This window comes from Fusarium tjaetaba (assembly GCF_013396195.1).
Source record: "Fusarium tjaetaba strain NRRL 66243 chromosome Unknown NRRL66243_c0000112, whole genome shotgun sequence".
NCBI lineage: Eukaryota > Fungi > Ascomycota > Sordariomycetes > Hypocreales > Nectriaceae > Fusarium > Fusarium tjaetaba.
The window spans coordinates 18,911-37,850 of record NW_023501308.1 but is presented as its reverse complement, the minus strand read 5'-3'; the positions used below and the strand labels follow the sequence as shown (position 1 = coordinate 37,850).

General features: G+C 47.3%; 9 protein-coding genes across 9 annotated transcripts; 4 read left to right on the top strand and 5 right to left on the bottom strand.

Annotated features, from left to right (window-relative positions):
* Positions 1-1,032: 1,032 nt before the first annotated feature.
* On the top strand, positions 1,033-1,464 carry FTJAE_5848 (uncharacterized protein; the record flags this gene model as incomplete). The annotated part of the gene is made up of 1 exon (XM_037352399.1): positions 1,033-1,464. One exon carries the CDS (start codon positions 1,033-1,035, stop codon positions 1,462-1,464), a length of 432 nt encoding a protein of 143 aa, XP_037207068.1.
* A 591-nt stretch (positions 1,465-2,055) lies between these two features.
* FTJAE_5847 (uncharacterized protein) lies at positions 2,056-2,988 on the bottom strand (the record flags this gene model as incomplete). Its single annotated transcript, XM_037352398.1, has 1 exon — positions 2,056-2,988. The coding sequence occupies one exon, from the start codon at positions 2,986-2,988 to the stop codon at positions 2,056-2,058; it is 933 nt and encodes a 310-aa protein (XP_037207067.1).
* Positions 2,989-3,729: 741 nt separating this feature from the next.
* Positions 3,730-4,647, top strand: FTJAE_5846 (uncharacterized protein; the record flags this gene model as incomplete). Its single annotated transcript, XM_037352397.1, has 1 exon — positions 3,730-4,647. The coding sequence occupies one exon, from the start codon at positions 3,730-3,732 to the stop codon at positions 4,645-4,647; it is 918 nt and encodes a 305-aa protein (XP_037207066.1).
* A 105-nt stretch (positions 4,648-4,752) lies between these two features.
* On the bottom strand, positions 4,753-6,742 carry FTJAE_5845 (pisatin demethylase cytochrome P450; the record flags this gene model as incomplete). Its single annotated transcript, XM_037352396.1, has 6 exons — positions 4,753-4,946; positions 5,153-5,448; positions 5,508-5,629; positions 5,686-6,035; positions 6,075-6,257; positions 6,310-6,742. The coding sequence occupies 6 exons, from the start codon at positions 6,740-6,742 to the stop codon at positions 4,753-4,755; spliced, it is 1,578 nt and encodes a 525-aa protein (XP_037207065.1).
* Positions 6,743-7,425: 683 nt separating this feature from the next.
* Positions 7,426-9,038, bottom strand: FTJAE_5844 (aldehyde dehydrogenase; the record flags this gene model as incomplete). Its single annotated transcript, XM_037352395.1, has 4 exons — positions 7,426-8,119; positions 8,182-8,470; positions 8,521-8,680; positions 8,730-9,038. The coding sequence occupies 4 exons, from the start codon at positions 9,036-9,038 to the stop codon at positions 7,426-7,428; spliced, it is 1,452 nt and encodes a 483-aa protein (XP_037207064.1).
* Positions 9,039-9,455: 417 nt separating this feature from the next.
* Positions 9,456-10,829, top strand: FTJAE_5843 (zinc-containing protein; the record flags this gene model as incomplete). The annotated part of the gene is made up of 6 exons (XM_037352394.1): positions 9,456-9,654; positions 9,711-10,132; positions 10,181-10,483; positions 10,534-10,584; positions 10,635-10,706; positions 10,758-10,829. 6 exons carry the CDS (start codon positions 9,456-9,458, stop codon positions 10,827-10,829), a joined length of 1,119 nt encoding a protein of 372 aa, XP_037207063.1.
* Positions 10,830-11,382: 553 nt separating this feature from the next.
* FTJAE_5842 (cutinase transcription factor 1 beta) lies at positions 11,383-14,050 on the top strand (the record flags this gene model as incomplete). Its single annotated transcript, XM_037352393.1, has 6 exons — positions 11,383-11,555; positions 11,603-12,269; positions 12,323-12,403; positions 12,464-13,104; positions 13,161-13,337; positions 13,390-14,050. 6 exons carry the CDS (start codon positions 11,383-11,385, stop codon positions 14,048-14,050), a joined length of 2,400 nt encoding a protein of 799 aa, XP_037207062.1.
* A 210-nt stretch (positions 14,051-14,260) lies between these two features.
* On the bottom strand, positions 14,261-16,170 carry FTJAE_5841 (uncharacterized protein; the record flags this gene model as incomplete). Its single annotated transcript, XM_037352392.1, has 6 exons — positions 14,261-14,462; positions 14,522-14,729; positions 14,789-15,063; positions 15,122-15,598; positions 15,661-15,867; positions 15,926-16,170. The coding sequence occupies 6 exons, from the start codon at positions 16,168-16,170 to the stop codon at positions 14,261-14,263; spliced, it is 1,614 nt and encodes a 537-aa protein (XP_037207061.1).
* An 809-nt stretch (positions 16,171-16,979) lies between these two features.
* Positions 16,980-18,575, bottom strand: FTJAE_5840 (lignostilbene alpha beta-dioxygenase I; the record flags this gene model as incomplete). Its single annotated transcript, XM_037352391.1, has 1 exon — positions 16,980-18,575. One exon carries the CDS (start codon positions 18,573-18,575, stop codon positions 16,980-16,982), a length of 1,596 nt encoding a protein of 531 aa, XP_037207060.1.
* Positions 18,576-18,940: the final 365 nt, after the last annotated feature.

Genomic DNA, 18,940 nt, shown 5'->3' with positions numbered 1-18,940 from the left:
AGAAGCCTATCAGTTAATAGGGTAAATATAATTAAGTATTCTCGTTATTGCAGTTATATTTTATAGTTAAATATCTCAAGATTTTATAGCGTTTTGGTTCGACCTCCGTGAAGAAACGGAGATGAGGATTTAACGTAAAAGCGACTAGGTATAAATGGACCATGAGCGGGCTAGTGGGGTTCCGCTACCCGGCCAGTTGTCAGGCAAGGGATATGTTAGAGGTCCTATGATCTCTCTTCTATAACGCAGAAATAATGCCAACTCAGTGATTGGATACAGATAATATTACATGCGACTGTCCATTTCAATTGGTCGAGATGGATAAGTAAGTTCACAGGAATGTAGTCCAGGAATTGCGCTGTGCCTGCGACGATGTTCAATGAACATGGTTTAGCTATAAAACATAAGGCTTACCCTAATCTAGGAGACCGTAAGATGGAGGTATGCCAATTCCGCCAGTTCTAGGTTTATTTTTAAGCTTATTACTTGTTTCCACTTTGAGGTTCCCTCGCGTCACGCACTGCAAGCTGCGGCTTTGGAACTTTGGTATGCACTTAGGACAGAGACAGCTGAAAAGAAAGCCAGTCTGCCTCAGTAGTTGCGGTCTGGACCTTATATAGACCACCAGCCGCCTTGGCATTCAACCTTGCCAAGACTTCATTCACTACTCAACCGTTTGCCATATTTATCGCGTATAATCATGGGTGCGAGAAAATCATGCAAAATGCTCAGAGACGTTGCAAGGGGTCTAGCTAGACTTTTAGGGCTGACGCCACCTAATCTCTGGCAGGTCGCATCGCTTAATAGAGCCTCTTTTGAGCGGCTTCCGCTCCAAAGGGCTGAGTACCATCGTGAGACTATCGATTTCAGTGGAGGCGCTACGTGCGCCACTGGGTTCAGCTTCATGGGCTGGCGGTGACCAGACTTAAGAAAAGTCTCGAATTGCCGACAAGAAACTTTCATTTCTTACAGGGTCCTCACCGCAAGAAGTGAGATCAAGACTGTGCTTCATTCCTGCAAGTCTACTCAGCAATGAAACTCTCATTTATTTTGGCTCCCCTGGTGCTGTTGGGTCAGGTGGTCTCAGCACAAAGCAGCTTAACCGATATCTGTACTGGTAGTGCCAATAACGGCCGCAAAACAACTATCACAGTACCTAACGGCTTCAAAATCGTTACATCAAGCAAGAAAGTTCGTTCTATTCAGTTCAACTACATCAAGGTCAACGTCTGCGACCAAGTCCGCAAAGCCCTCGGCACGGCGCTGGGCAACAAATTCCTGAAGGCCCGGGATCCCATTTGCAACTGCTTCACTAAACTGCGCACCCTGAACTCGGAGGGCAGGTTTGCGTCTTCCTCGGCTGGCAACTTTGACCTCGCGAATAACCAATATCTCGACCAGGCCGGAACCCTAGAAAAGGTGCTGCTGCAATACGTCGCTCTTGAATTAATTCGTGCTGACTGAGTCTAGTGTTTGACGGATGGAGGTCTCAAGTATTCACAAACTCGTGATGCCACCTTGAACAAACTCAAGGCGACTGGTTGGCAAGTCGTCTTCGGTGCTGATGTGCGTATCTGTTCCATACCACGCATAACTTGAATAACACGTATCAAATGGCCCGTGGAACGTTTCGTGCCATGATCGCCGTTATCCATCCTTGCCGAGTCACGGGTTACCGGACCTACTGGAAGTGCCACTTTGGTCCGCATCAATCTCAGTATCAGGCAGTTCATGTTCCTTACGTGAAGATGTATGAATGATCTAAGGGAGATGTCGGCATTGCTCGAGAGAGTATACGTAGCCTAGCTTGCACAGGCTATGCAAATGAGGTCATGTTGATGACTTTTAATAGCTGTCTTGAAAGCACCAAGGTCAATCCTCTATTCCCCAATATTTCGTAATAGATTAAGTGTTCAGTTTGGGATACAGTACATCAGTCACCTTTATACTTTATGGCTCACTAATGGCAACAATATTATACCATTTCTAGGGGTATGGTAATGATTGTTACTTTTACTAATGTGGAGTATGAACGTGGTACCGTGTAGTTCTTCATTAAGCAGAAGATGCCGTTGTAGCTTGACTGGGAGTAGATGTAGCCGTTGCTGTTTGTGACGCAGTTGCACTGCCACTGGGTTCATCATCATCATCACCTCCAGATCCACTACCGCCGCCCTTGACAACCATGGCCTGAACAATCTGGCCTGCCTTATTGAAAACGATATTGACAAGAGCACTAAGCTCCTTGTACTCATATGTCCGCTGCGTAAGACCATTTTGCAAAGTCTTCTCATCGCCAGTGAAGGTCATGTTCTGCTTGTAGTTTCCGATAATCGAGCTAACAACATCGCTACCTGTTTTTGTGACTTCTTGCACAATATTTCCAAGATTGTCAATGAGGAAATTGAGTTTCGTGTCGCCCTGGGTAATAGAGCCAAGTAGTCCGTCTACAGCGCCAATAACGCCTTCAACAATGTCGCCGACCGAGTCGAGCAAATTGATGAGAGCCGGGTTAAGATCGAGGGAAGCCAGAGTGCGGTTGACAATCTCGACCAAGTGGCCCAAACGGACAACGAGCTCAAGTTCGGCCTCTACATCTGCGATGGTGATGTTGACTTTGTCGATGCCGACTTGAATACCTGCATTGATCTGGACAAGCTTCGCAATGTCCGCGTTGAGGTTGATGTCTGCATGCAGATTGTCGACGTCTAGCTCAATGCGGCCAACAGAGAGTTCTGGTACTTTGAGGTGAACGTCGGGAGGACCAAGTGAGGAGTTGCTTGAGCCTCCTCCTCCTCCTCCTCCAGGTGCAGATGTCGGCTGAGCTGTGCTGTCGCTAGTGGCATCCTCACGCCCAGATAGCGAGGATGTCGGGGGAATTGCGATGCTTTCCGCAGTAGTAGCTGGATCTGTTGAATCTGGTGTTTGGGCAATGCCCAGGCTGAATAGGTGAGCCAGAACCAAAGGCTTCAAAATGGAGAGACGCATATTGACGTTTGGTAGAAATCTCTTGGGAAGAAGGTGATGGCGGTTGATGCTCCAACGGCGAGACAGTTATGGTATGTCGAGACTCTTCTTGCTCATCGTCCACCGCCAGGTCTTTGAGAATTTACCCCATGGCATAAAGTGGACCTTTGTCACGCAGCCCTTGGAACCCGCGCAATCTCCCGTCGCATCATAAGCCTTCGGCCCTGTAAGCTTATTTGGATGGTTATATCGCGGGTCTTATCCATCCTTTTAGTTACAAGCGATGCAAAAACAGGATTTTCGGAATTGGAAAGAAATTACTGATATGCTTTACGGGGTAATCGATCGAGATTGAGTTCATGCATTGACGCAGTTACAGGGGTCTGTCGGAAATACAGCCCTCTCAGGCTTCCAATACGTCCAATTTGTCTCCACTCGCTGTGATTTCCCCTGCATGAATGAAACCTCGGAGGCTGGAGATCAGGGCCGGAACTTTCCTACCGGAGTTGCTGCTGTTTCAAGTTCGCTTACCGCCGTCCAATCTGGGCTGTCCAAGCAGGTTGGGTTGAGCAACATATCATCACTTTGAGCAGGGGTCCTTATTACAAGCTTGGTTGGGATGCTCTGTGAAGGAGGGTCGCTTGTATTTTTTCTTTTCTATTCTATGACTTGTGCCCTTTCTCAAGGGTTTCTCATTCTGGCCAACGCAGCTGTCTCCTTCATTCTCACTCTCTTTTCACCGGCAGCAAACTCAATCTCTCAATGAAGCATTGTTCAGTACTCGGCGCCTTGGCTTTGGCCTCGTTTGCGAGCTTTGTTACTGCGAAAGCCAAAGGTGACGGCTACTATGGCTATCGTCTGAACCGTCGAGGAGATGATGAGTCCGCCATCTACGAGACCGAAAACACCAGTAGCGGTATTGCGCCTCTTAACGAGGAACCCGATGTCTATCTCAACGCAAATGTCTCAGTGGGCGAGATCTCTATCGAGGTGCAGAACATTACTGCCAAAATCAACCTAGACGCAAAAGTCCTTAACCTGCTTAATTTCAACGCTGGTGTCGATCTCGGTATTGATCGTGTCAAGCTGGGCATTTACAACGTCACAGCCAAGGTCGAGCTTGAGGCCCGACTTGGTAATATCCTGCGCATGGTCGATGATGTTCTTGAGAGTATCGACCTGAACCCAATCATCGCTACTCTCGGTGATACTGTCAAGGACATTGTAGATGATGTTGGCGATGTCGTTGGCGGAAGCAGTGGAGGCAATGAATCTGGCGAAGATGCTGAGGCGCTGGAGAAGAGAGATCTCACTGCACGTCTGGAGAATAACATTCTTTACTCTGTCAACGACTTTTCAGGCTCGACAAACAGGAACCGCGTCTTGACACAAGATGGCTTCCTGTATGATATCTACCTAAACAATAACGGAGTCGAGAGGCGTCGCAAGGAAGTCGGATTCTACAGCAAAGACATGAAGTTTACCGGTCACAATAAGACAATCACCGGTGATGAAGGGGTGGAGTATGAGCTGCAGTACACATATGCACCGTACCATGGGCTCAGTGCTTATTGTAACATCTATACGGATCAGAGTGGAAAGGTGTTGAGAACCAAGATTGTTGCTGAGGCGGAGGGTGGAGGTGCTGCGACTATTGTAAACAAGGAGGAGGAGATTTAATATATTGTCATTAGTAGTGGTATCAACACTGCTGCTCTCTCAAGTTCAACTATAAACCAAGGTTACCCGTCATGTGCCTAAGAGATTGTGTGTTTTTAAGTCCCATCATTTGGTAGGACGAGGTGTAAACACAAGGTGAAGGTTTGGGGTGGCCAGTGTAAACGTATCCATCTTGGCCTTCAAAAAGCCCTCTGGAGTCTGACCCTCACCAAGTCTTACATCGAATGCCCTGATAACATGTGCTATAACATATCTCACTTCCATCAAGCCGAGCTGCTTTCCGACACAAGAATATCGGCCTTTTTAGAGTCAGCATAAGTTCAGAAGAGAGGCATGCTAGGTATTACCGATTGAGAAGGGTGCATAGACCCCCTTGTCTTTGGTCAACTCAGGTGACGTTGTCCAACGCTCCGGGATAAACTCTGATGGTCGTGCGAAATTGCGTTCATCTTATTCAACACGATTAGCTGTTGTTGTACAGTCAGGCAAGCGGAAAATAACCTACCTCGCTGAATTGTGTGCATTGGGACCTGGACGATGGTATTGCCTGGTATGAAAGTGTCCCCTATCATCAGTCCTTGTGGAGGAGTGACTCTCTGCAAACCTGATGGGACAGGCGGATGCAAACGAAGGGACTCGTCGATGACGGCATTCAAGTGAATGAGGTTGGAGAGTGATGTATGGTCTGCGTGTTCTCTGTCCATGAAGTACTGGTCAATCTCATCTCTCAGCTTGATGATTTGAGAAGGGTTGGTCGCTAGCTCAAACAGAAGACCGGTCAAAGTCGCGGCGGTCGTGTCACTGTAGTCCAGTAAGTCTCAAGTCAACTCAGGTGCTTCAAAGAAGAGCCAAATACGTACCTTCCAGCAACTGCGATGAGATAGGCTTCAGCTTCAACATTGAGCTTTGCTTGGTGTGTCTTTGGACTGCGCTCGTACTCCTCAAGGATCCAAGCAAAGACATCGGGGTTGTCAGGCTTCATCTATTCGTCATCCATGTTAGTTCAGTCACCAGGTCACTCAGAGAAAAATGGCATACCTTTGATCGTTCTTCAACCTGACCTGAAATCCATGCCCAAAACTGTCGGTCCTCAGAATTGACGGCGGGGATGAGTTTCAGGATGGGGATGACCCATGAAATGTGAGCAAGAGCACCAACCATCTTCATCGAGCCATGCAGAGAACTCAGGAAGTAATGATTGACACCGTCACGTAACATGTTGAAGGATTTGCCGAATGCAAGATCACCCATAACGTCGAAGCTGTAAAAGTTCAACCAGTCCGAGGCGTTGATAGTCGTGCCTTGCATCTCATTGAGACGATCGAGTAATTGTGTAGTATACTTCGTGACGCGGGGTTCGTAGTCCCGTAGTGCTTTATACTTCTTAGCTGGGGAATGGATAGATAAGCGAAAGGAGTAGCCCTTACATTTAGAACTCAGGGCTCTGTCCCAGATCTTTCGCCTGGTGCTGTGCTCCTTGTGATCGCGAATCATGTGTAACGAGATACGAGGGTTAAGGATATTGTAAAATGGGCCTTTGGTGCACGGGGACTTGGCAGAGTAGATGGCATCGATCGCCTTTGGATGCGTGATGGAGAGTTGTGTTGGCCCTAACAGCAAAGGCTTAGCTTGACATTCGAAGCTGGAAAGGGAGATACCGACCCAATCTGACGAAATCGCCGTATTTCTGATGGAGTTGCTCAACCTCCTCATAGAGATGGGCATTTTTAGTAGTGAGGTAGGTAGGGTAGAAGTTTGAGATTCGAGCGCTGAGCGGCCCAGGGAACTTGTTCAGGGGATGGAAGAAGGTGCGATAACAGAGGATGCTGGTCATAAGCCCAAGTATGTGAGCACCTTCAAGCAAAAGAACGGATGCAGCCGAAAGATTGTTGCCATGCTGCCATCCCTTGAATTCAGCCAAGCGTAACAACCCAATCACAATGATGGGTAATGTAGCATAAGCTTGGAAGATGCGGAGCGCAAGCAAGTCCCATTCTCCTCTACGGTAGAAGAGAATATGCAGGAGACAGCCACTGGCAAATGAGACCGCAAGGGCTTCCGGGCTTTTGGGCTCAACCATCATGGCGTGGTCCATGTTGATGCAAAAATCTAAAGAGGATAGCAATTTGAAAGGAACGTAAGAGAAAGTCGATCCATCCATGCAAGTGAAGGGGCCGTGGAGGACCATTTAAGACGAGGATCTCACAACAATCGTGGTGATACAAGGGCTGGATCAGGTGAACCAAGCCAAAGGTTGTTTTGTGGCATGGAATTCCACCTCGGTAACTTTCATTCGTTACACTAAACTTGCTAAGGGGGGACAAACTGAGGATCGTAACGCGGGGTCATCCCAAAGGGCATAGCAGAGAGATTAGCGCGCTATGGGGAATTGCGGGGTATCTGGGGAAGACTGGACTGGAAGCACTTGTGAAGGTGCTCTGATATGTAAACTTGATTCGTGAGTGGTTCAATTTGTGCCGTTAACCGTGGGCCGTAAATAGTGTCTCACTTACGTGGCTTAGACCGAACTGCCGCATGCACCCATCAACTCGCATGCGAGCACTGGTGATCATACGCAACCAGCTTAACTTGTTTCGGGATACTTGGTCCCAAGCCCCTGATGTTTTCAGCCTCTGAGAGAAGGCAAGCTCTAACAGGTACTCTGAAGCTGCGTTACAAGTCATTCAGAGTGTAGCGGTTTCGCATTCACAAGATTATTCTTGGTGATGAAAATAAGCTTTGAGTCTGATTCATTTTGTCGCTGCTTGTACTGTGTGCCTACTTGCTCTTCTGAATAAAATATGTCTTGGAGTTGCAATATCCTCGCAGTCCATCGACACCCCATTCGCGTCCCAAGCCACTGTTCTTATGACCACCAAATGTAGCTGTGGGTTCGATAGCCAGATGCTCGTTGAACCAAACACTTCCAACGTCAAGCCCATCAGCGATTCTTATCGCAAGCTCTTCATCAGCCGTCCACACCGAACCTCCCAAGCCCATGTCGCTTGAGTTTACACGAGACAAGACCTCGTCTACTCCAGACCACTTCAGCAAAGGCACCACTGGTCCAAAGGGCTCTTCGGTGACGATTTTGCTATCATCTGGCGGGTTATCCACAACAGTAGGCTGGATGAAGTACCCTTTCTTCAAACCCTCTGACATGTCTCCGCCTTTCAACACAGCATAATTGTTTTTTGCTATGTCGTCGAGGTGCACCTTGACACGCTCAAATTGGAGTTGGTTCTGGACGGGTCCCATGAAGGTGCCATCTGCAAACCCGTCGCCAACTTTGAGCTGTGATACATGCTTGATGAAAGAGGCCCTGAAAGCGTCATATATATCTTGATGCACATAAATGCGCTTGACAGCAATGCAGATCTGACCTGCGTTCATGAACGCGGCTACTGCGATTTGTGAAGCGGCATTCTCTATGTCTGCATCTGCGCAGATAATCGCGGCATCGTTGCCTCCACTGTCCCATGTAAGCCGCTGTGTACTGAGAAGGCAGATGTAGGTCAACTCGGGAATACTTACAGCTCCAAAGTAACTCTGGTCAAATTCTTGCTGGCGCTCTCCATGACCCTCTTACCCGTGGCTGTAGAGCCAGTAAAGCTGATCTTGTCAATGCCTGGGTGAGCCGTCAACATGGGGCCTAGATCATCGCCTCCGCTCAAGACCTGCACAACGCCAGGCGGGAAGAATCGTTGTGCAAGCTCGACTATTTTAATGCCGCAGTAGGGTGTGAAGGGAGAGGGCTTCACAATGATACAGTTGCCTGCCATTAGTGCGGGACCAAGCTTTCCGCACAGAAGCATGATGGGATCTTCAATAACGAGTTAGCTAAAAGCTTCAAGACGAGGTATCAAGACGTACAATTCCATGGGACTATCGCAGCAACCACTCCCAGAGGGACATAACGAGTCGTAATGCGCTTATCTGGGCCGCTATCAACCTCATCCACAGGCATATCAAGCTCGCACGTCTCAGTAAGCCAGTGAACACCACGACCGATCTCATGGTCGGCAAACATAGCCTACAGTAATTGTGTTAGCATTATGAAGTCAACAGTTATATATACTTACAGGCTTCCCCTGCTCCGCTATAAGTAGGCGTGCGAATTCTGATTTATGTGCCAAGAGCGCATCTGCCAAGGCCTTGATCTTCTCTTTTCGAACCTCAACAGGTGTCGTTTTCCAACTTTGGAATGCAGAGCGGGCTGCTTGTATAGCATCCTCAACGTCTGCTTGGGTTGACACAGGACAGTCTGGCAACGCCTCACACGTTGAAGGGTTGATGCCATGACGTGTGGCGGCAGTACCCCTGGACTGGCCATTGATAATGTTGGAAAAGGTTGAGAAATCCATGCTCTCCGGATAAGTAGTGACAGCCATTCTGGTTTCCTAAGATTGGTGGATGTGATAGCTTGAGGTGTGTCTCCTACTCAAAGAACTGTTTTCAAAAGATTGGTATCAGGCTGTTTATGTTATATGCATATCACTTCTGTCTTGAGGCTTGATATAAGCCGTCTTTACACGTGCAATTATTTGCCAAGGTATTTACCCCGCGTTCCGCATCCACAATCAGTTAGTTGCATGCTATCACGAGGCTATATTCTTTGGGCCGGTTGGCTTGTTATTTCTGCCGAGGGTTTTTCGCATCGGCTGAAGGTAATCGTGGGGATAAGCTGTGTCGCTAGCTCTATTTGGGCTAGTCATGATGTGTCTTGTTTCTTCAATAAATGATCATCGGTACCTGCTTGTAGAGACAAACGTTGAACTCCATGATTAAGTATATCGCTATCAACAACCATGAACACTAAATTTATCGCATCATACGAGCCTCAAGGCACTAACCCAGACTTGAGACTTGTGAGCGGGTCTGTGCGGGCTGTTCATGCCAGTGAACTGCTTATTCGAGTTGTCGCTACTGGCATTTGTCACACTGACCTCATCTTCGCCACTTGGCCAGCCGACCAGATCCCATATCCCAAGGTACTAGGTCACGAGGGTCAGTTCAAATCATTTCTTGTCGTTAGGGCTATGGTCACTGAAGTTCGTGTCTAGGTGCCGGTGTTGTAGTGGAAGCAGGGCCTGGGGTCACCAAAGCTCGCCCAGGTGACTTTGTCCTTTTGTCTTTTCACAATTGCAAAGACTGCCATGACTGCAAAGAGGGACATCCGTCCTTTTGTAGCAAGTTCGTGGAGATCAATTACGGTGGTGAGGATGCAACGTATACAACGGAGGGCACCAACCTGCGAGGTAACTTTTTCGGGCAGTCGTCGTTTGCTGAATTGGCGGTGGTCAAGGAAACATCTGTTGTGAATGTGACGGACATCATCAAGACTGAAGAGGAATTGAAGTTATTCGCGCCGCTTGGTTGTGGATTCCAGACTGGTGCGGCAACAGTTGAAAACGTTGCTAGAGCAAATGAGAAGGACAGAGTCGCAGTCATAGGTCTTGGTGGCGTCGGGTTGGTCTCTATCATGGTAAGAAATTCCCTTTAAACTCACAAAGACGAAGCTGATCCCGTCCAGACAGCAAAGATACAGGCTTGCGAGACCATCATTGGTATTGATCGTGTACCAGAGAGGCTGGAATTAGCAAAGGCACTCGGAGCGACTCATGTAATCAACACTTCCGATGAGAACATTAACATGAAAGAGGAAATCCAAAGAGTCACTGACGGAAGAGGCTCTAGCATAACGATTGACACGACAGGAAACATGGGCCTTATCAAAGCAGGTTTAGAGTCTACTTCTAATAGAGGTCAACTGATCTTTATTGGAGTACCACCACTTGATGCCTTGATGGATCTACATCTTGTTACATTCATGCAGGTATGGACTCACTTCCGATACTTTACCTCTATAAAGCTAATTCAAGTCAGACTGGGAAAGTCATTCGAGGAACGATTGAAGGTGATGCTATCCCTGCCGAGGTATGAGGTTGACCATCCCAGACCACAGACCAGCTCTGACTTGCATATAGTATCTACCCCGAATGGTACAGTGGTATCGGGAAGGCAAGCTACCGATAGATAAGCTTATTAGCCACTACAAGGTAGGTACCTCGAATTCTTGGTGGGGAAGCTGTACTGACGATTCTGTGCAGCCAGAAGATTTTGAGACTGCTTTGAAAGACATGAAAATCGGAAAAACAGTAAAACCAGTTATTGTCTGGTAGTTCCGATACAAATGCTGCGTACACATTATTTATCTTGTATCTACTACAAAGTATCCGTATAACCTTCTGGAATTGCAAATATGGTTGCATTGAGAGATGTAACTTCAAGGGATCAACCGACTGAATCTCAGATGGAATGTTCGACATAGTTAGTCTGGTCAAGTTCTCGACGTAAACATGAATTGATTGGTCAGAATTTACCCTCGGTAGAAAATGCTCGGACGTCAAGTGTCATGGCTGATGTAAATCTTGTTTTGGCACATTGACTTACTTCATTAGGACATAGCGTTGGTTGACAAAACATGACCGAGTCAGAGCGCGTGAGCCCTGACTCAATAGAAGCGAGTCAACACTGCGATTAACTGCATTCGATAGAGTACAGTGCTCCGTACCTTGACCAAAGTTTCCGCTTCCCCGCGTTTTACCCCGCGTTCAGACCCTCTTCTCTCCATTGACATGAGTTAGTTCAGAAAGGGAGATCCCGCATCTTCCACCTCAACTACCGGTCCAAAATCCATCATCATCTTCATCAAAATAATAGCCAGCGTCCACAATGGAGGATGCGATGTCCCAGGGCATAAATCCTCGACGGAAGCGAGCCAGCAAAGCTTGTGTAGCATGTCGCTCCCGTAAGGTTCGATGCGATGTCACTCATAGGCCGCATCAGTGCACCAACTGTGCCCTTGACAATATTCAATGTGTTGTTAAGGATAGACGCACCAAATAGTAGGTTACCCGGACAAACAGCACCCATCCAAGCTAACCTGGCCAAGTCGCAAACGCTCTCCTGTCGTGGTCGAAAAACAGCAGCGGATGCAGTTCAGAAACAGTTTGCAGGTAATTTTACCAAAGGACCCAAGTTCTGCTGCATCAGATGATCTGGATTCGCCAAACGATGCCTGTGTAGAACCAGGCTTGTCAGTGGAATGTGGCCCTGAAAGCCCATCCATGTGCTTCGACGCGCTTTGGGATCAACCTGAGATAGACTTCCCTACCGAAAGACTCAAACAAGGTCCAATAGAAAGTCGCGAGAAGGAAGCTGGGATCTTCGAGATGGTTCTGAACCAGCGCAAAGATTCTGAATTCAGCATTATCTCGGAGAAGTCTCGGGAGCATCAAACAGAGTCCAAGCCAGCCTCCAGCTCCGATGCAACAATGTCAGGTCAATCGCACATTATATACTCATACTACTCTTTCCTCGATCTCGATATCTCTGGCTTGCTACCCGATGACATAAACTACCTGGAAGCCCAAGGCTGCTTTCGAGTCCCCACTCCAGAAGCCTTGGATGAGTTTGTTCAAGAGTACTTTTTACATGTTCATCCGGCACTCCCGTTGTTGGATGAAGCTTGGTTCTGGGCTATCTATTCACGGTCTGTACGCGGCAGATCAAACCTCTCTCTCTTCGTCTTTCAGGCCATGCTATTTACTGCATGTAGTGTACGTTACGGGATCCTGATCTGATCTGTATGCAGCGTTTGCTGACTTTGTAGTTCCTACCATTTTCAACCATCCGCAGTCTTGGATTTGCTTCAGTACACAATGCACGGAACACATACTACCGTCGTAGTAAAGTAAGTCCATTGCGATCAGTGACTCATGTTGGTGTGAGTGATGACTGACCTGTACTGCAGCTGTTGTTCGATCTTTGTAGTGAGAGGAACCTTGTGTCCAGTGCGCAAGGGGCCCTTTTGCTGTCATACAATGGAGCAATGAAGGATCAGAAACGTACCAATTCTATTTGGCTATCAACTGCAATCCACTTAGCTCAGGCCGCAGGGGCAGACCAGTTCCACACCAGCTCAAACCCAAGTTTGACTTCGGTAAATGAGCTGAAACGACTGTGGTGGTGCTGTATAGTACGGGACCGAATCCTGCCTCTTGGGATGCGAAGACAACTACATATCACATCGCTGGATGTGGCCGACGCCAACTACTTGCCTACTGAGAAAGACTTCTGGCGAGAGATTGACGGGTCTCGGGTCTATGCACCACAGACCAAACGAACGCTAGTCCGATTATTCATCACGCTGTGTGAGCTGACTGTTCCGCTCACTGATGTCATCAAGATCGTCTATCCCACAGGCCGCTTGACCGATATCCATTCCCCAGTTATGCGTGACGCCGAAAAGGGAAGGGAATCGCTGCAGTCTTGTGAAGCTGGCTTGGAAGCTTGGTTCGAAAGGGCAACCATCCAGTTTCCAACCCCTGCCGGTATCATTACTCGAGAAGGGTCTCTTGTGTTATACACAAACTTACTATACATATACTATCAGTGAGAATTCCTCTTCAAACATAATGATGTATTTCGCGTTTCTGACTATTGAAAAGTGCTGCTTGCTTTGCACTTTACCAGCACAAAGCCTTCATCATTAGCCAGGAACAGGCCAAAACGACTTCAGAGCTGCAGCAGACCAAAAGCAAAATCGAGGATGCCGCGCTCGGCATCACAGAAAATCTGAAAGAGCTCATCCACCTGAGGTTAGAAAGGTATTTGCCAATCAGCATGTGAGTTACTACCCTGATTTGTCATTCTCTGCTGCTGATAATCTATTTCTAGTGCTGCATACATTGCTGTTCCCCTAGTGCTCCACATCCTTGATGTGAGACTTGCAAAGAGGCCACTGCAAATAGCCCAGAAGCAGGGAAAGTTAAATGTTTATGTTGAAACGATGAAGACTATGCAGAAGCTCTACGATGGCGTTGATGATGTTTGGACCTTTATCAGAACAGCCATCGATTATGCAACTATACAGGACGCAGAGAATGAGACAAGCTCACAGAATAGTTTCTGCATCGATGCCGTCGGATGTCTAGGATCGAAATCCCAACTCACCACAGACAAAGAGTATGCCAATGATTGGGGTAATGTCCTCGTTATGGAACCTGTTTTGTACTTCCGGCTTTCTCGAACCATCGACCACTCATTGGCTCTTGGACGATACTCTGAAGGCTCTACAGTTGGCCTCTCTGCACCTCGTTCAGCGCGTTTGCCTTCTCCTAGACTCTTTACCATCGACATAAGTTCCCCTAAACAAGCAGTCGATGACACCACTTGCGAGCATCACCAAGCGTCCGCCGAGAACGGGGATAGAGAGCCCGAGGCTGGTCAAGATCAGTTTTCATTAGTACCTCAGATGCTGGAGGACATTGATGAGTTTGTCACTTACGACTTTGGAATAGAGGATTTACAAACTGAGGTCGATTTCGAGAGATCTTAGCTAGAGACCAACTCTCTTATACAGTAGAACTTGTATCCAATCTCTACGTTTAGTAAGCTATATATAATAAAGAATTATATAATTGATCTGTTAAACAGAAAGTAACAGCTTGTTCTAATATAAAGCTATCCTATATCAAGCAATAAACAGGCATTTATTACTACTCCCAACTCAGATTACAAGGTTGAGTAAATATTAATATAGCTCAGATTACTTTAGGTAAGTCTTTGCCATACTTTCGCCACTTAGCTCTCTATGAGTCCGTCCATTTCCAAGGTAGGCAAAGCGATTCTTCTCCAGATACTGAATCTCAAAGTCTTCCCATCTTGGCGTTTCCAATGTTTCCTTATAGTGCCATATAGACCCGCACCAAGGACCTGTCACTGAGCCGTCATCACGGCCGTTCTTGTACCTGATTAAATTCGTATCAGTATGGATCTCTCACGGGTCTCATAAGTATCGTTAACTTACCAACTTACGCAAGATCCAGTCCATACCATGCCCTGCATTATTTTGTCTCTCTGCTCAAGAAAGTCATCTGTGGCTTCCCTTTTCACCTCCAAACTGCCGATATTCTCAGTCTGTATCTTCCTCACACATGAGAAGGCATAGTCAACTGCCAGCTCGAGTCCCATAATAAGGGAAACATTGCTAATGGGAGCGTTAGGACCGCCCACGACTGAGTGATTTGCCTCTGTTAGCTACCTTCCCCGGTTATAAGAAAGGATTTCAACCCACTGAAATAGTTCGGAAACCCTGGAGATGCTACGGAGAGATAATGAACTGGGCCTTGATTCCAAAAGTCTCTCAAATCCTTGGATCCTCGTCCTAGGACGGGGAACGCAGGTCGGTGGGAAACGTCGAATCCAGTCGCACATATGATGACGTCTACATCGTGCTGAACATTGTTGTTGTCGAGGATCCCGGTTTCGTTGATGAGCTTGATCCCGTCAAAGACTGCAGTTACGTTTGGCTCAATCAGAGCTTCCAGATACCCGTGTCCTGGACTCACGCTACCGAATCAAGTCAGTATTCACCCACGGACAATTACTGAATCGGATTAGATCCTACCGTCTGCATCCAACCTCAAAGTCGGGAATAAGTTTGTTACATATCTCTTCGTTGCCTTTGAGTCGCTTCCGCATGAGCTCTCTGTTTGCCTGGAAGGCTTGCCTTTGCATATCGGTATCCTTGAAATAAAGATCAAAGGCCTTGGTCGAAGCATCGAGAAGCTTTCTCCGGTACTCTAGAAAAGCTTCTTTGTCAGACTTGAAGGTGTTGATCTCAGCTTCGGTGAATCTTGTGTCTCTTCCGGCACGAGCGAAGGCCTGGCCATATTCTGCTGTAACCCAAGTTGGTGAGCGGATGAAGTTGACGAGCTTAGAGACGATCGGCTGGATGGTAGGAACGATTTGAAGAGCAGATGATCCAGCTCCTATGACTGCGACTCGCTTCCCCGAGAGGTCGGCAGTCATATCCCATCTTGCTGGGTGTAGGCGTAGACCCTTGAAGTCCTCCAGGCCAGGGATATCCGGCCATTGCCATTTACTATATGAGGTCAAGATCAATTCGGCTATTTTGAATGATTGATTGTAAAAGGCTGTACTTACTTTAGTGGCCCTGTCGCGCTAATGAGAACATCACAAACGTCGGTGATCTGCGTGCCATCTGGCCCTTGGATCTCAATAGTCCATTTAAGCCTTTTCTCATCCCAAGTGGCCCCAATAACTCTATGTCTCAACTTAATAAAGTCCATGCAGCCCCATTTTTGAGCGCAGTTCTTCAAATACTCAAAGATCTCGGGTGCTTCAACATAACTAGGCAGTCGATGTCAGTTCAACTGGTAAAGGGTACGCAGTTCACGCCGTAACTCACAACCTAGACCATTCTGGATTTCCCTCCCACGAAAAGGTATAGGAATGGGCCGGGATGTCGCAGGCACATCCAGGATAACGATTCTCCAGCCAAGTCCCACCTACATCATGGTTCTTTTCGTAAATGATTAGCTCCGTGTTGACCAGTTGTCTTTGGGCTTTGTATGCTGCTGCAATGCCGGATATCCCCGCACCAATGCATATAACCCGGAGAGGACGAGGGTCATGCATTCCTTGTTTGGCCATCTTTCAATCCTGTAAAGATAACAAGGAACGGTTGTGCTGTTAGATGTAAATCGCAGGGATTAAAAGGATGATTAGCTATGCTTGAATATATGGTGCTAACAGAATGCAAGTCTATCACAGAGACCAGAGTGTTCAAATAATATAATATACATCAAATCGGAATGTAAGTACGGAGCAGACCTTCCATTTGATACCTTCCGCTGGTATGGCTCTTTTCCGCCCGGAGTTGGTTGATACGGCTTATCGGCAACTTCGGCAGATCGTGGTGCGTCAGTCATCGGAATTAGTATTTACACCGCGGTTAAGCATGCCACCCCCGTATTCCCTACCGGTAAAGTCTCATGACTACAGTCAGGGCCTCGGATCCCCAGGAGCGAATTTAGATTTTGCATCTCTTTACCTCGCGTTTGGCAGGGCGTATCCAGTTCAGTACAAGCGTGGTGGAGCGGAAGTTGCCCAGAATGAGTCTCTTCACCCTGGTGTATTTGAGATACTGAAGCATGGTTCTGGAAAATTCTGATCACATGAATACTATGAAGCTTTGTTAAAATTGACATTGCCAATAGATCCACTCAGTTGGTCCAGGTTACAGGATTGGAATGAAGTATTTTAGGTACCGTCGAGTACATCGTTCTTCATGCTATAGTTCAGATATTAGTTTTGACACCGCCGTCACATTGACACATTTCAGGCAGATCAGGAAGAGACAGTATTTATTGACATGGAAAAAAGAGCTATATAAGGATCAACTAGGAGATGAGAATAGCCTATCCTTGGGCTTGAAATATGGGATGTTCCGCCAAGCCTTCTCAGTGACTACCATTTGCAATGTCCACCTTCAAGTTGCATGCTTTACCAGAAAGTTTGATCTCTCCTGGTTCAGAGACGAGAGGTTTGTCATTCAACTCCCGAGAGTCAACCCAGTTACCATGGATCTGCGGTCGTACACGCAAGGGGAGTTCAGCGACAGCGATAGGTGTTTTGAAGTCACGAGTATCGACAATCACCAGATTGCTGACGTTCAGAGCTCTACGCTCAACAACAAACATGACCCATCCATCTCCCTCAGGAGCGTCATCGCTTCGTGGAACAAATGCAGGCTCCTGACAATAGCAGTTCTCTCCCGGCCAGTAGAACTGCTGCTCTCCAGTTCGGGTGTTGATCATGGCCACAGCATTGAGACCACTAAAGAGCAGTTTCTTCGTGTCGCTGTGACCTGGATAAAAGATGCAGCAAAAGACAACCTCATACTTCTTTGACATGTATCGCTCATCGATACGTGGGAACTCATTGGGGATATCGAGCAAGACTTTAGGTTCATCGACGTTTGATCCAGTGGGCTGATTCAGGTCAATCTCGAAACGCACAAAGTCCACTACTGTCTTTCCTGCTTCCCTTCCATCCTTGGCGGGGAAAAAAGGGAAGAAATTGTCGTGAGAGCGGGAGCATTCGAAGTAGATCTTGTCGCCTTCTTCCCATCCGGATGCTGTGTGTCCTATCATGCAGTTCTTGGTGTTGTAGACACGATATTCGCCCAATTTCCAGTTTGAATTCGCCTTCTCTGGGCGGCGGGGAATGACAATGAAGGAGGCGGGAAGATCGTAATTGTACGCAAAGTGATGGCCACCAGCCTTCATACGATCAACATCGGCTTCAAAAGGCCAGAGAATTAGAACGATCCAGTTCTCGGTCAAGACCATGTCATGAACAAATGTGACATAAGGAGACTTAACCCAGGTCTCATTCTTCACATGTCCATTCTTATCAATGGAGTAAGTAACAATGTCGTCACTTCCAGGGCCTTTAGCCTCGTATCCAAAGACAACGAGTTCATTTGTAAATGGATCAATCTTGGGATGAGCCGTAAAGGCTTCAGAGTTGACCTGTTTACCAAAAGGGTCATATTCGTTGGTATCCAACGAATCTGGGTCTAGAGAGTACGGATTGGCAGATTCCCTCAGTGCTAGGAGGCTTCCCGCCCAATAGATGATGTTGGTATTTGCCGTTGAATCAACCACGCCTCGAACGCAAGGATGATCTGACCAAGGGTTTTTGTACAAGCCGAATAGACTTGTCCTTGCCTTGCGTTCAGTGAGGTATCTCTCCGTCTGGATGTATCTCATCTTGAAGTCGACCGAGCCTTTGTGAATACGAAAAGCTGACACCACGCCATGTCCTTCAATGGAGACGTTATGCGGCGCTGGCGGGGTGAAGGGGTCCTGGGCAACGCGGTAAAAGGTGCCGTCGATGGCATCAGGGATAGTGCCGCGAACAATAACGTCCCCGATTTCTCCCTCGAGGCGAACTGGAGGGTTTGCACCACTAAGATCGGTGGTTGTTGTGTTCCATTTAGACTTCAGCTTTTCTGTGCCTGGCAAAGGTCTCGAATTGAACCCAGAATCCATTTTGAAGACAAAGTGAACTTGGAGTTAGATAGAAAGAGAGAGACAAAGTTAAAAGAGAAGAGAACAGTTTGCGGACTGAGGATATAGCTGATTTCTCTATTGCGTGGATGGGGTCTAGAAGATATTTCTTTAATACTCCCTTTTAACCCTTGCTAATTTTCCTTCCTGGGGAATACACATTGCCTTGGTACCCCACAGTCTGAGTTCCGGGGTTACCCCACAAGCTATCGGAATTGCTAGTCCCGGGTAGACTAAACTGGCTAGCTAGCCTTTACTATTCCGCTTCCGAAAGAGAAAACAAACTACAAGATATGATCATGCCGGAAAGCAGATATATCTTAAAGCCAATTGGACGCTTTTGTGGC